At 39.3% G+C, this 15,827-nt stretch overlaps 1 protein-coding gene across 1 annotated transcript in view; it reads right to left on the bottom strand.

Moving 5' to 3' along the window:
- Positions 1 to 15,267, bottom strand: part of kcnh5a (potassium voltage-gated channel, subfamily H (eag-related), member 5a) — a 124,484-nt gene extending 109,217 nt beyond the window's left edge. The window contains exon 1 of the mRNA XM_071370390.1: positions 14,751 to 15,267. Within this exon, the coding sequence (XP_071226491.1) occupies positions 14,751 to 14,823 (73 nt within the window). The 5' untranslated portion in view covers positions 14,824 to 15,267. The remainder of the gene's footprint in view (positions 1 to 14,750) is intronic.
- Between the last annotated feature and the right edge of the window lie 560 nt (positions 15,268 to 15,827).

The following is a 15,827-nucleotide window of genomic DNA, read 5'->3' as shown; positions in this document are numbered from 1 at the left end:
GATAGCCAAGGCCATATCATGGCAATAACAGCTCAAATAAGCAAATAGAAACGACAGTCCATCATTACTTTAAGACATGAAGGACAGTCAATATGGAAAAGTTCAAGAAAGTTTCTTCAAGTGCAGTCGCAAAAACCATCAAGCGCTATGATGAAACTGGCTCTGAGGACCGCCAAAGGAATGGAAGAACCAGAGTTACCTCTACTGCAGAGAATAAGTTAATTAGAGTTACCAGCCTCAGAAACTGCAGCCCAAATAAATGCAACACAGAGTTAAAGTAATAGACGCATTTCAACATTAATAGTTATTAATTACACTTTGGATGGTGTATCAATACACCCAGTCACTACAAAGATACAGGCGCCCTTCCTAACTCAGTTGCCAGAGAGGAAGGAAACCCCTCAAAGATTTCGCCATGAGGCCAATGGTGACTTTAAAACAATTACAGAGTTTAATGGCTGTGATAGAATAAAACTGAGGATGGATCAACAAAATTGCAGTTACTCCACAATACTTACCTAATTGACAGAGTGAAAAGAAGGAAGCCTGTACAGAATACAAATATTTCAAAACATGCATTCTGTTTGCAACATGGCACTAAAGTAACACTTTTTTTTTTTTTATGTGGCAAAGCAAGTAACTTTTTGTCCTGAATACCAAGTGTTATGTTTGGGTCAAATCTAATACAACACATAAATGAGCAATACTCTCCATATTTTCAAGCATAGTGGTGGCTGCATCATGTTATGGGTATGCTTGCAATCGTTAAGGACTGGGGAGTTTTTCAGGGTAAAAAAGAAACGGCATGGAACTAGCCACAGTTAAAATCCTAGAGGAAAACCTGGTTAAGTTTGCTTTCCACCAGACACTGGGAGATTAATTCACCTTTCAGCAGGACAATAGCCTAAAACACAAGGCCAAATCTTCACTGGAGTTGCATACCAAGAAGACAGTGAATGTTCCTGAGTGGGCCAGTTACAGTTTTGACTTAAATCAACTTGAAAATCTATGACTAGATCTGAAAATGGTTGTCTAGCAATGATCAACAAACAATTTGACAGAGCTTGAAGAATTTTGAAAAATGTTGCACAATCCAGGTGTGAAAGGCTCTTAGAGACTTACCCAGAAAGACTCACAGCTGTAATCGCTGCCAAAGGTGCTTCTACAAAGTATTTTCTCAGGGGTGTGAATAGTTATGTAAACTAGATATTTCTGTATTTAATTTTCTATATATGTGAACACATTTCTTAAAACATGTTTTCACTTTGTCATTATGGGGTATTGTGATTAGATGAGTGAGAAAATACATCTATTTAATCTATTTTTTATTCAGGCTGTAACACAGCAAAACGTGGAGCAAGTCAAGGTGTATGAATACTTTCTGAAGGCACTGTAGACACTGATTGGCAGCCTACAGGTGCCACCCACAGAGTTCAGTTAAAGTCATTCATACTCAGCCTCTTACTTGTACAAAATGCAATGTCACAAACCCATGGTGAAACCTTTAAAGGATGAGTATGATGGTCTCCACTCCCTGATTTTAATATCATTGGAGCAAAAGAGGAAAAGTCACTACAATGATCCAGAGAACTGCAGTGACAGGGGGAAAGAGCAGAAGGACCATCACCATGACGACCTCCCTCCATAGTTTCCTAACCAAACTGCATCGTACAATGAATGTCCCATCGGCAAAGAGTGTTTGTTTACTGAGGAGAGTGCATGATTGGGTGGTGAATCGTAGTTTGTGCCACAACTATAGTGTAGGGGTCAGAGGCGTACTCTGCCACAACAGGCAAACAGAGGGCCATTTCGAGAGGGGGATGTGTCACCTGTCCTAGTGGAAAAGTGTCCACCGGTGCATTGAAAGGTGATGAGGATGAGCACTGAAGGACAGACAGGCCAATTCACAATCCCACTCTGGAGTCCTGAATCGTGAACACCAACATAGAATGGAGAGGCCATCGACTGGGTTCATGAAACTAGCTTGTCAAATTTTTTTTAACCAAATGTACTGGGGAGAGGGTTGAAAGGGCACCAAGATGCTCCATTTTACGACCATCAATATGTACAGTACAGTACAACCAAAGTGGCATTGCTCTGGTTGAAAGTAGCTGCAGTGAGTCCATAAAAAAAAACACAATGCTACACCTGTATCTTTTTCAGACGCATGAAAGCACCGCATGCTCACGCTAAGCTCTAAAGGGGTGTGTTGTGAGTCAGTCCTGTCTTACATCAACTCCTCATTCAGATTACAATTCTTGTAAGAGGTTCCTTGTCCATTTTATGTGAGACAGTAATGGGTGAATTAAAATATGTATTCCTATTCATTGTTTATTTTTTAGCATTGTTTTTGGGGATATGCTTAAACCTACCGGGATTGGCCCATCATAGTGGTGATTTTTTTTATTTTTTTACATTCCACAACATTTTAAAAGTTACTATGGCTGATCAATGATGTGTCATTTTAAATATTATACCAACTTTAAACAATAATTAATTTAAAAAGCCACTTAAGGGGCAAAAGTAATTGTAGCCAAGACAGTAGTTGAGAGCAAGAGAGAGCAAGGGAGAGAGACAAATGAACACCCAATAACGGGTTAAGATGGCCATACATTACACGATTTTAAACTGAGATTTTGCAAGGATTTGGGATCCACGGTAAATTTCTGAGATCGCAGGTAAATTGTGTAGTAGTAGGTTGTGTAATATGAGCAGGTGAGAGACGTGTAATTATGGGCATCTTAGGTCCCGATAATTTTTCTAACATGACATACATTTTCGGTAGTATGTTGTGTAGTGAGGGGTAATGATGACACTTCTTAAAACCACTGGTGCCATGCCCAGCTGGAAAGGGAGGGGTCTAGAGCCAGGTTGCAATGTGAGCAAACTCGTGTAACGTGAGCACACCGGTCGCAGACTTCAGGATGACAACATTATGCAGACATTTTGCATAATGTGAGTCCTGCCAAGATGTCAAGATTTTTGTTGTTGTCTAATGTATGCCTAGCTTTACTATTGAAGGAGGGTATGTGAAGCTATTCCCTGGTGGATACAGATAGGCTGGCTGTCATTTAAATGTGTAATTAGTAAGACTGACATAAATAGCCCGTACAGCTGCTGTTTAGTGTTTATATATTTTTTTTATTGTAACAAAACGGATTTTAGAGGCAAATTCAATTTGTGTGTGTTAAACAATTCTTTTTTGAATAGTTACTGTTTGAGTAGGCTACACTCTCAGAGAAAAAGGTTCTAGTGTACCAAAAAAGGGCTGTTTTTATTTTTTTCCCAGTAGGGGAACCCTCTTTGCGCTGTGGATAACCTTTAATATTGGTTCTTTGTATAGCGTAACCATCCGCGGACGGTTCCATTAGGAACAAAAACTTTTTTAATTTAACTGTAAAAACAAAATCCTGGCTACTGGTTGCATTAAATGGTAAATATACAAGTTACTGTATTTTGGGCTGAATGAAGGTGTTATTACTGTGAGGTACAGTATGCTGCCTGAATTTCCTGCTACACCATCAGGTCTGTGGGTATGATCGAGATTGTTAAAAGATTAGAGATAAGAGGAATCTGTCATTTGTCCCACTGTGGGAATCCTTTTGAGTGCAATGTAGAACCCTTTGATTTGTCCCTATAGAGGAACCATGGAACCATTTTGAGTTCCATTTAGAACCCTTTCATGAGGAACCCTCGTCCCTGTAAGCGAACCCTTTAGGGTGCTTCCTAGTACCCTCTCATGAAGAGGGTTGTTCAGAGGGTTCTTCATTTGTCCATGTCAAACCATTTTGGGTGCCAGGTACAACCCTCTACACTTTTGGCAATTGCTGTTAAATGTGGTGTAAAAAAAATAATCATACTGTGTCATTCTTTTGATGTATATTTACTGTCAATCACAATGCACTTGGGCACTTTTTGGACCGTCTGGTAAATTATCTCAGCATGCCTCACTTACAATTACAGTTATGATTATAGGATAATGCACTTTTCATGTAATTGACAGTAAGTTACCATCTACTGAGCTGCAGTGAAAACACAGTTTGAAACGTATATTGTATTTTTTACAGCTAAACTATATTTTTGACAGTTTAATTAAGGTGTTGTTGCATGCTACTGTATTCTGATTAAAATACATTCTTGTAAATTATATATATTTTGTGTATTTTAAAATGCAACTCAGTAGCCAGTCAGTTATTGTAATTTTACAACATTAATGCACTTCATATCCCCAAAGCATTTATGCACTCTTCACGTCAAGTGTCCCTTAGCACTGCTATTTTTTTACATTGGTGTCATCAAATAATCAGACAATTATTGACAAAATCTGTGGCCAATCTTTGTCATGCCCACAGTTTGAGGCATAGCAGGAACATTTCAGGTTGCTCGAAACCAAAAGGTTGTGAGTTCAAATCCCAGTTGAGTCCCAAGTGTGCTCACAGTATATACTTTTACATTATTTTACTGTATTAGTTATCTTCTTATGGCTGCAGGGGCAGTATTGAGTAGCTTGGATAAAAGGTGCCCATTTCAAACGACCTCGTACTCAATTCTTGCTCGTACAATATGCATATTATTATTACTATTGGATAGAAAACACTCTCAAGTTTCTAAAACCGTTTGAATTATATCTGTGAGTAAAACAGAACTCATTTTGCAGCAAACTTCCTGTCAGAAAGTGAAAAATCTGAAATCGAGGCTCTGTTCCAGGGCCTCCCTAATCATTTGCTTGAAATCTATTAGTATACATGCACTTCATACGCCTTACACGAGATGTCAATAGGCTGTGAGAGGTGAAATGGAGTGTATAGCTATTTCTATGGTCAAAAGAGAGAGCTTTGAATGACAGGACCCCAATTTCCTTTGTTCAGGAAGACGCGGAAAGGACTTCCGCATTGGCTTCTGAAAAGCTTTTGTTATAGACGGCTAATATCTCCGGTTTTGATTTTATTTGATAAATGTGACAATATCATCGTAAAGTATGTTTTTTCAATATAGTTTAATCAGATTATTGAAATTTTTTCGGGAGTTTTGCCGTGTTCCGTTCTCTGCGTTTGTTGACGATGGACAGCTTCGCGCCACTTGGCAAGTTTTGCTTGCTAATTCGAGAGGGAAAAAGGACATTCTAAATCCAAACAACGATTGTTCTGGACAAAGGACCACTTGTACAAGATTCTGATGGAAGCTCAACAAAAGTAGGACCCATTTATGATGTTATTTCCTATTTCTGTCGAAAATGTGTTGTTGTGTTTTCCGCCTTGATTTTTGGCGCTGTCTCGCTATAACGTAAGCTGCATGTCGTACTAAAGTTATTTTTAGAATTCTAACACGGCGATTGCATTAAGAACTAGTGTATCTATCATTTGCTGTACAACAAGTATTTTTTTAGTAACGTTTATGTTTAGTTATTTGGTCAGAATAGGTGAGTGTCAGAAATATATCCGGAGATTCTGGAAAATATTTGCTACGTTTTCACAATGTATAACCACGGATTTCAGCTCTAAATATGCACATTTTCGAACAAACCATATATGTACTGTGTAATATGATGTTATAGGACTGTCATCTGATGAAGTTTATGAAGGTTAGTGAAATAATTAATATCTTTTGCTGGTTTCGTCGCTATCGCTACTGTTGCCTTGAATCAATGCTGTTGTGTGGTTGGCTATTGTAGTAAGCTAATATAATGCTATATTGTGTTTTCGCTGTAAAACACTTAAAGAATCGGAAATATTGGCTGGCTTCACAAGATGTTTGTCTTTCATTTGCTGTACACCATGTATTTTTCATAAATGTTTTATGATGAGTATTTAGGTATTTCAATTTGGTCTCTGTAATTGTTCTAGCTGCTTCGGTGCTATTTCCGATTGTAGCTGCAATGTAAAACTATGATTTATACCTCAAATATGCACATTTTTCGAACAAAACATAGATTTATTGTATAACATGTTATAAGACTGTCATCTGATGAAGTTGTTTCTTGGTTAGTTTGGTTGGTTCTTGGTTAGTTTGGTTGGTTTTGTGCAAGCCACCTGTGCTGTGAAAAATGTCAGTGCTTTTTTGTATTTAGTGGTGAGCTAACATAAATATACGTGGTGTTTTCGCTGTAAAACATTTTAAAAATCGGACATGTTGGCTGGATTCACAAGATGTTTATCTTTCATTTGCTGTATTGGACTTGTTAATGTGTGAAAGTTAAATATTTCTAAAAAATATATTTTGAATTTCGCGCCCTGCACTTGGACTGGCTGTTGTCATATTGTGCCCGACTTCGGGCTTGCAGCCCAAAGAAGTTATCCTATAAAGTCACATTAACTTACTGAGTTGCAGTTAAAATACAGTAAATATCATACTTTTAGAGTATACTGTCATCAGAATACAGCAGCATACTGTCATTTTACAGCGATAATACATTCAAGTTGTTGAACATTTACTTTACTGCAACTGTAAGCAAAGTGCAGAAATGTACAGTTGAAGTCTGAAGTTTACATACACCTTAGCCAAATACATTTAAACTCAGTTTTTCACAATTCCTGATATTTAATCCAAATTCCCTGTCTTAGGTCAGTTAGGATCACCACTTTATTTTAAGAATGTGAAAAGTCAGAATAATAGTAGAGAGAATGATTTATTTCAGCTTTTATTTCTTTCATTACATTCCCAGTAGGTCAGAAGTTTACATACACTCAATTAGTATTTGGTAGCATTGCATTTCAATTGTTTAACTTGGGTGAAACGTTTTGGGTAGTCTTCCACAAGCTTCCCACAACAAGTTGGGTGAATTTTGGCCCATTCCTCCAGACAGAGCTGGTGTAACTGAGTCAGGTTTGTAGGCCTCCTTGCTCGCACTCGCTTTTTCAGTTCTGCCCACAAATGTTCTATGGGATTGAGGTCAGGGCTTTGTGATGGCCACTCCAATACCTTGACTTTGTTGTCCTTAAGCCATTTGCCATAACTTTGGAAGTATGCTTGGGGTCAATGTCCATTTGTAAGACCCATTTGCGACCAAGTTTTAACTTCCTGACTGATGTCTTGAGATGTTGCTTTAATATATCCACATCATTTTCCTTCCTCATGATGATCTATTTTGTGAAGTGCACCAGTCCCTCCTGCAGCAAAGCACCCCCAAAACATGATGCTGCCACCCCCGTGCTTCACGGTTGGGATGGTGTTCTTCGACTTGCAAGCCTCCCCCTTTTTCCTCCAAACATAACAATGGTCATTATGGCCAAATAGTTATATTTTTGTTTCATCAGACCAGAGGACATTTCTCAATATTTGTCCCCATGTGCAGTTGCAAACCGGAGTCTGGCTTTTTTATGGCTGTTTTGGAGCAGTGGCTTCTTTCTTGCTGAGCGGCCTTTCAGGTTATGTTGATATAGGACTCGTTTTACTGTGGATATAGATATTTTTGTACCCGTTTCCTCCTGCATCTTCACAAGGTCCTTTGCTGTTGTTCTGGGATTGATTTGCACTTTTTGCACAAAAGTACAGTCATCTCTAGGAGACAGAACGCATCTCCTTCCTGAGCGGTATGACGGCTGCATAGTCCCATGGTGTTTATACTTGCGTACCATTGTTTATACAGATGAACGTGGTACCTTCAGGCGTTTGGAAATTGCTCCCAAGGATAAACCAGACTTGTGGAGGTCTACAATTTCTTTTCTGAGATCTTGGCTGATTTCTTTTGATTTTCCCATGATGTCAAGCAAAGAGGCACTGAGTTTGACGGTAGGCCTTGAGGTACAGGTACATCCACAGGTACACCTCCAATTGACTCAAATGATGTCAATTAGCTTATCAGAAGCTTCTGACGCCATGACATAATTTTCTGGAATTTTCCAAGCTGTTTAAAGGCCCAGTCAACTTAGTGTATGTAAACTTCTGACCCACTGGAATTGTGATACAGTGAATTATAAGTGTGTCATGCACAAAGTAGATGTCCTACCCGACTTGCCAAAACTATAGTTTGTTAACAAGAAATTTGTGGAGTGGTTGAAAAATGAGTTTTAATGACTCCAACCTAAGTGTATGTAAACTTCTGACTTCAACTGTATTCTTGGCTATAGTGTTGCATGGTATACCAAAACATCTGTACTTTTTCAATACTAGACCATTCAAAATGTTTCAGTAGTAGAATTTTGTTTGCTTTAGGTACTTCTGTCAAATGTGTCTCACGGATCAAGTCTGTCTATCAGCACAGACAATGTCCCCCTTATAATTCAAGCGAGAGCACTGTGCCTGCTCCACTTATAGCCAGTGGGTAATAGCAAGCCATCTGCTTTAGCTTTCGAGATGATCGCTATCTCTCGAGGGAGGAGATGGTTTTTCCATATTGTGTGTATTTATTTATTCTGAACACATTTCCATTTGTTGTCAATTCTTCAAAACATTTTCTAAATACTTTCTAAATACTATGTTCGCTAGCTGGACAGGCAAATGCCGCCGAGTACTTAAGGTAGTAGACAGCTGGTGACAGCTCGAGAGAGATCTCCATCTGACAAACTTCTATCAGGTAAAGTAATTTTGGGGTTTTGTAATCTAACTTTTTAGTTATAGAAACATGATACCATCAAAGCGAGCTGTAAAATGACTCCCACCTTAGAACGCAGCAACCTTAGTAATGTAGGTAGCTTTCTAGTTAGCCAGCTAGTTACAACAAGTAGATTTGTTGCTATGTAGCAGGAGCAGAGAATTTTATCACACGCAAGCCAGCATGTCATTCCGGGACAATAAGTTTTTTAGTTATCAGTTTATTCCAAGTAATAATTTAAGACTACACACATCTATAGGACAGGTAGTGTAAAGCTAATACACAGTGTAAAGACAAGGCAGGACCCACTAGATTAATTCATACTGACAAATAAGAAATTCCACATTATTCCTCTCTATAGTTGGAGTAGGATGAATGCAGAGCACCCTGCCTCAGACTGTCAGGATGTTCATTTTCTAGCTCACAAACTACATTCCTTTACTGTGATGATTTATTGTATTCATTCTTGTCTCTCACTTTTGTCTCACATGATCTATTCAGGTCTCCTGTGTCCCGCTCCCAGAGATCAACCAAGTGCTATTCACCAAGCATGGGCTGATTCACTCACCTACTGCAGTTTGAACTAGCCCTGCCATCACTATTTAGACATTGGGACCACATTTGCCTGTTGTCTTTTCTTTGTGGATTTTGTCTTACACAGTCTAGTGCATTTTAGAGTTGAAGAACACCCACTACAGATACACGTGCTTGTTTGAGCATCTCAAAGACTAAATTCAATCTAGAATTAGTTTGACAAGTGACAGATTATTTTACTATGCAGTGGTGAGAATTCTATTGTCCCCGTCAGGAGGCCAGGCTTTTGCCATAGATGGTCGAGTTCGTCTCTGGACCATACAAGCTTTAGATTGCATTCTGCTAAAGCACTTGTCTCCTATGGGGCCTGGGCACACAAATGCTCCTAGAGAGGAGGAGGAATACTGAAGCATGCGTTGATGACAGTTGTACAGTCTCCATCAGAGGCCCAGGCGTTTGGCAGATGGTAAAGCTCTCATTTCTGGACTGCAACATTGTAAGATTGTGCCTTTAATGGCATCTGATATACATTGATTGGTTACACTATATTTAGATACTTCAAATACTGCCTGAGACACCTTTAGTATTTGTCTCCGTACTCAATAAATGGTGAAACACTATTTGTGATGGTGTTCTTTGTTCGAATGTATATGCATGAAACATACATTATGGAAAACATGTCTCACTCAGTCATAGTTATTAGAAAAATGAAGGGATTGGCAAGATTTTGATATCGGCATCTTTAAGAAAGTTAGTAGGAATGTTAATAATTTAAACCACCTAAATATACTCACATTCACAGAACATTTAGTATTTGTAACTCAAACATTCATTTCCCTACTGCTTTTTCTATAATCCTACAGGCTCTATTATTCTCCATACCTTATATTCCACTGCATCCAACGTTATGCAGGCCCACCATGGTATTGGCAGCTGCTATTTAAGAACTCATCTGGTTTAGATATCAAACTCTGGTTATTTTATTGCATAGCGCATTTTACAACTATTTTAGAGAAGATTTTATTTCAAGGTATGCTATATGTGTATGGGTGGGGATTATGTATTGCTAGCTAATATGCATATGCAGCTGTCATATATATATATTCTATCTACATGTTTATATTTAGATTTCTATGCAAATTGTATGATTTAATGTTTATTTAAGCCTGCAGCTAGTTACTTGAGATGAAACATTCATGACAAACATGATTCAAAATTGAATTCACTGACAGAGAGATAGCTAATGAAGCACTAGCTACCTGAGCAGACACATTGACGTTTACAGTAGCTGGCTAGGCTAGTCAACGGTAACATTGGCTAGCTTTCAATAAATTGGATAAATGGTCAACGGAGTTACCTCTTCATATAATCAAAACCATTCCTATTGCATGCTACATACTTCAAGTGCACTCGAAAACAGATATTTATCTTCTTTCAGTCTTTGGAGTGTTTACGTTTTCGATAGAAGCCGGCCCATTGGCTGCCTTCATCATGAGGGGTATATGTGGGATTTCTGATTGGTTCCAAGTTCAGCAGTTTGCCTGAACAGACAGTGTATAAATAGACTTTCTGAGAAAATGTGCAAGAATTTAAGGTGCCAATACATTTTACAGTAATCATAAGAATATTTATTTGTCATATACAAAAAAAAATTGCTCCTCCCTCGATATAGATCAATCAACTTCACTGTTTTTGGCATAGGCCCACCACCTATTAGCCTGCACCGGGAGTCTGGGCTGCATACTAGCTCCCCACTCTCGCTTCAAAGTTGTTAGCACAATTGAATAATGCGACACGGCATGTAGAAATGTTGAAACTGAATTACTGTTCGCAAAACAATGTTCCCACAGACGAGGACACTTTACAATGCAAGAAGATGCCGGTAGCTTTCAGCTTTGTAGGCTAACTTTCTTTGCTAGCTTTTGAAACTAACATCAATTCACTACCCTAGTACTTTGTTTGAGATTATATGCAAACCATAACAGAAAAAATTTTGATTTCAAAGCTGATTGCCACCAAAACTTTTTTCTTTCACTTAATCTGTCTCTCTCATGTCTTTTAAAGATGATCTATTGCCTCAGCAAACTGACTGTGTGTGTGAATAGAGCTCTGATGGGCCGCCCCCTCTTAAAGAGACAGCGCGCACTTTTATAAAATAAGCTACTTCTATGCAAATGGGAAACAGATAGTTTTTGAACTGTAGACCCACGAAATCAACCAAAACAAGCTCAATAACTCAATGCACTCCTATTGAAAAACGCATTCACCTGTACTGTGAATAGGCCTAGGCTACAGAGATTTACCATGCAAATAAATGATTGCCATTGTTGTTATGTAGTTAGATTGGTAAAAACAAAGTCAAATTGACTGTATGATTTATTCATAAATGCATACTGTACATGGCTGCCGCAGAACGTTTTTGACGCAAAACATTTAAAATGAAATCATATTTCACTCAAAAATGCCCAACTATTGAACAGAGCAGTAGCTTAGTTTCTCTGTCTGGATCAAGTGCCATTCTGTGACTTTGGCTAATATGCCCTATTTTTTTGCTGTGGTATTGTTTTGGTATCATTTAGTATTGAGTATTGTGATGGTATCAAGTATCGTAATACTAAACCAGGACTGCATTCAGTACATTTTTACGTTTTGGAACGTTTAATAGAATGCAATGGTGCTGTACTGAATGACTGGCCCTTTAAACTTCTTGCTTTAAGCCACACCTCGCCACACCCACCAAATGGGAGCAAACGTACCTCAAAGTCTTTTCAAGAACGTTTTGGGGAAACTTGGCGTTCAGTACAAACTGTTTGGAAACTTAGCAAATGTTGAAGCGAACTGAACACACCACTGGTATAAGTATCGAAGTCAAAATTCTGGTATCGTGACAGCACTACTTGGCAATAATGCTGCGTTCACAACTGGGACCTCTGAAAAATACGAGGTCAAGTCATGACGTCATTGATCTTCAAGTCGGAAAGTCGTAGCTCTAGAAAGAGGCCCGAGTTCCCGAGATGGAATTCCAAGTTGGATGACCGTTCAAATCAGAGCTTGTTCCCAGTTGTTTTGAATGCACCAAAGTCGGAAGTCAGATTTCCAAGTTCCCAGTTCCGAGTTCCTAGTTGTTTTGAACGAGACATAAATCTGTGGCCACAGACCTGGTGGTGTAGCAGGAAATTCAGGTTATTAGCAACCAAGAGTTTGTGAGTTCTAATCCCAAGTGAGGTACAGTATAGTCCCAAGTAATCAGCATTCAGCAGCATACTGCCTTTTTACAGCAATAACACCTTATTTCCGCTGTAAGAATACAGTAACTTGTTGTTCTTTACTGTACTTTCACTACAGCCTGTAGTGTAGCGTAAAATTACTGGAACTTTTTAACAGTGTAGCATTTCATGGCATAAAAGGTTCTTCACAACCATCACAGCAGCAGGCTAAAAAATAACCATTCCTGATATGCAAATGACCTTTTGGTGAAAATGGTTCAACATATAACCCTCACCCCTGACAAAGAACCCCTCAATTGCCTTTTTCTCTGAGTGTAGCCTAGTTACAAATACACTATATATACAAAAGTATGTCGACACCCTTTCAAATTAGTGGATACGGCTGTTCAGTCACACCGTTGCTGACAGGTGTATAAAATAGAGCATGCAGCCATGCAATCTCCATAGACAAACATTGGCAGTAGAATGGACTTTCAACGTGGCACTGTCACAGGATGCCACCTTTCCAACAAGTCAGTTCGTCAAATTTCTGCCCTGCAAGAGCTGCCTCAGTCAATGGTAAGTGCTGTTATTGTGAAGTGGAAACGTCTAGGAGCAACAACAGCTCAGCCCAGAAGTGGTTGGGAACACAAGCTCACAGAACCGGACCACTTATTGCTAAAGTGGATAATGCGTAAAAATTGTCTGTCCTCGGTTGCAACACTCACTACCGATTTCCAAACTGAGACCTTACTGTGCATGGAAGCAACGTCAGCAAAATAACTGTTCGTCGGGAGCTTCATGAAATGGGTTTCCATGGCAGAGCAGCTGCACACAAGCCTATGATCCCCATGCGCAATGCCAAGTGTCGGCTGGAGTAGTGTAAAGCTCGCCACCATTGGACTCTGGAGCAGTGGAAACGTGTTCTCCAGAGTGATGAATCATGCTTCACCATCTGGCAGTCCAATGGACGAATCTGGGTTTGGCGGATGCCAGGAGAATGCTACCTGCACCAATGCATAGTACCAACTAAAGTTTGGTGGAGGCGGAATAATGGTCCGGGGCTGTTTTTCATGGTTCGGGCTAGGCCCCTTAGTTCCAGTGAAGGGACATCGTAATGCTACAGCATACAATGACAATCTAGACGATTATGTGCTTACAACTTTGTGGCAACAGTTTAGGGAAGGCTCTTTTCTGTTTAAGCATGACAATGCCCCTGTGCACAAAGCGAGGTCCATACAGAAATGGTTTGTCGAGATCAGTGTGGAATAACTTGACTGGCCTGCACAGAGCCCTGACCGGAACCCCATCGAATACCTTTTGGGATGAATCGCCCAACCTCACTAATTCTCTTGTGGCTGAATGGAAGCAAGTCCCTGCAGCAATGACTTTCGATGAGCAGGTGCCCACATACTTTTGGTCATGTAGTGTAGCGCCTCTTCAATTGACTCATTCACTTCTCAGGTGGTAGCCTGGCGCTGAAACATTAGGATAGGCTGGTAGTAATAATAATTTCACATCACAAACCAACTGGCTATATCATGACTAAAACGCATTGAAATAACTCACCTTACTGTGCATATTGTCGCATGCAATGTTCATATTTATTTCAAATTTAAGTTGCATATAGTCGGTCTAGTAAACATAGCTTTTATATTACTGCCTATCCCAAAAGCTGTTGATGTTACATTCATAATAATTAATGTAGCTTACTAAAGTATGCCTCATTAACTCATATTAGCCTTTAAATCACTACCATTAATTATCAAAGCAACAAACTTTGGGGCTTCGTTATAAATAAAAGCATAAATGATATCTTCTCCGAATATTTGCCCCATTTACAGTCATGAAAATTATATGGACAACACGTTTAAGGAAGGCTTTTTAGGACACAACCCGATTCTGGCGATAATCATATCGGGGAGCACACATTCTAATGTCAATCAGGCTATCCCAAAACATTCAACGCGCAATGCGAAGGTCCCTGAGAAAACCTTACGCTATGCACAGCCTTGTTCAAAAAAAATGATAATGTGATAAACAAATACAATTTTGCCTACGCATAAACTTGGCTACATCAATAAATTGTATGCGTCGCATAAAGCGCAGTAAGTTATTATTAAGTGGCACATGATCGTTTTCTGTATAGGCCCATCTATAAACTGCCAACAGAGGGTGTCTTGGAGTTTTTCAATAAACAACAGTGGCGCTGCTATTCACAGACCTTGCTTATCTACAAAAAAATACAGTATCAGGTTCGCAACCACAGGCTATTGCATCTGCTTATTCGCCGACAAATAATAATAATTATGCCTAATTGCCCTGAAATTTATGAAATTAATGCCCAGCATCATTTCATTCAGAAAATTGCGTTTGACATCCTTAGCGAAATTCAACAGATTTGGTAATTGTAGGCTAGTCTACACTTGTTTCTACATGCATTTGAACCATTTAATGCTACTGACAGAGGGAACTCTTACCACTTGAGCGCCGGACAATGTTCTCCAAAAAAGTGTTCTGAGGTGCCACCAAACCTCTTTTTCCCCCATGCATTCTGTGGTCAGGAGGTGTCGTTCGGGGCTTCAAGCTTTATGAAAGCTGGTCGCAAAAGTGAAATAGTCTAGATAAGTAGGTGTCTGTGGGATGAAGAAGCTCATGGTAACAGTGCACCGAGGCTGGTTTGATGTAGATTCTTTATCACAGAGCTATAGCAGCTCCGCAGGCTACGAGCTTGTCCTGGTGCGCCTGCGCTGTCGATTTTTCACCGCAAACCCGATGGCATTGAATCTCAGATGGTCAATGCAACGATCTCAAGCAACGGTGAGTTGTGTTTGAGATCCAAACTGTTAGAGAACTTTGCCGACATTTTCAACCTATCTGGAAGTAAGCTATAGCTCAATGGGTTCTTAAACAATTCAAGCAACACTGTCCATTTTCTTGCATGAGATTACATTTACCAACAAATAGGCTGGCTACACTCTTAGAAAAGAAAGATGCTAAATAGAACCACATAGGGTTCTTCGGTTTTTCCCCATAGGGGAACCCTTTTCAGAGAGGTCTATTTAGGGTTCTTCATAGAATCCCTCCTCAACTGGATGTCTAGGTCTTAATTGAAAGCAAAAAATCTAAAACCAACAGACAGTAAGCCCTCCGTGGCATGAGTTTGATACGCCTGACCTAAATCATCTAAACTGGAACAACCATCTCAGTAACGTGTGCAATAAGTCCAACTACTAACAGATAGGATAAGTATTAGAATTATAAATGTATGTTATTTATCTTCGTGTAGCATAATCAAACAATCAATGTACATGCAAAAACACAGATATTGAAACAAACAATTCTGAAAATCAACCAGCAATAGAGCATTCTGGGAAATAGGATAATGATGGGATTGGTTTTAATGTTTAACAATCCCTCCAGGATTTTGCGGGATTTTCTGTGATATTTGCAGGCAAAAGAGCTTGATTTTGCTACAGCAATTCCGCCATTTTGCATGGCAAATGCAATGATTTTATCCAATTTGTCTCGAAAATGTGCTGATGAGAGAAAGTTTG

This window comes from Salvelinus alpinus, chromosome 27 (assembly GCF_045679555.1).
Source record: "Salvelinus alpinus chromosome 27, SLU_Salpinus.1, whole genome shotgun sequence".
Classification (NCBI taxonomy): domain Eukaryota; kingdom Metazoa; phylum Chordata; class Actinopteri; order Salmoniformes; family Salmonidae; genus Salvelinus; species Salvelinus alpinus.
This window is presented reverse-complemented; position numbering and strand designations above follow the sequence as displayed.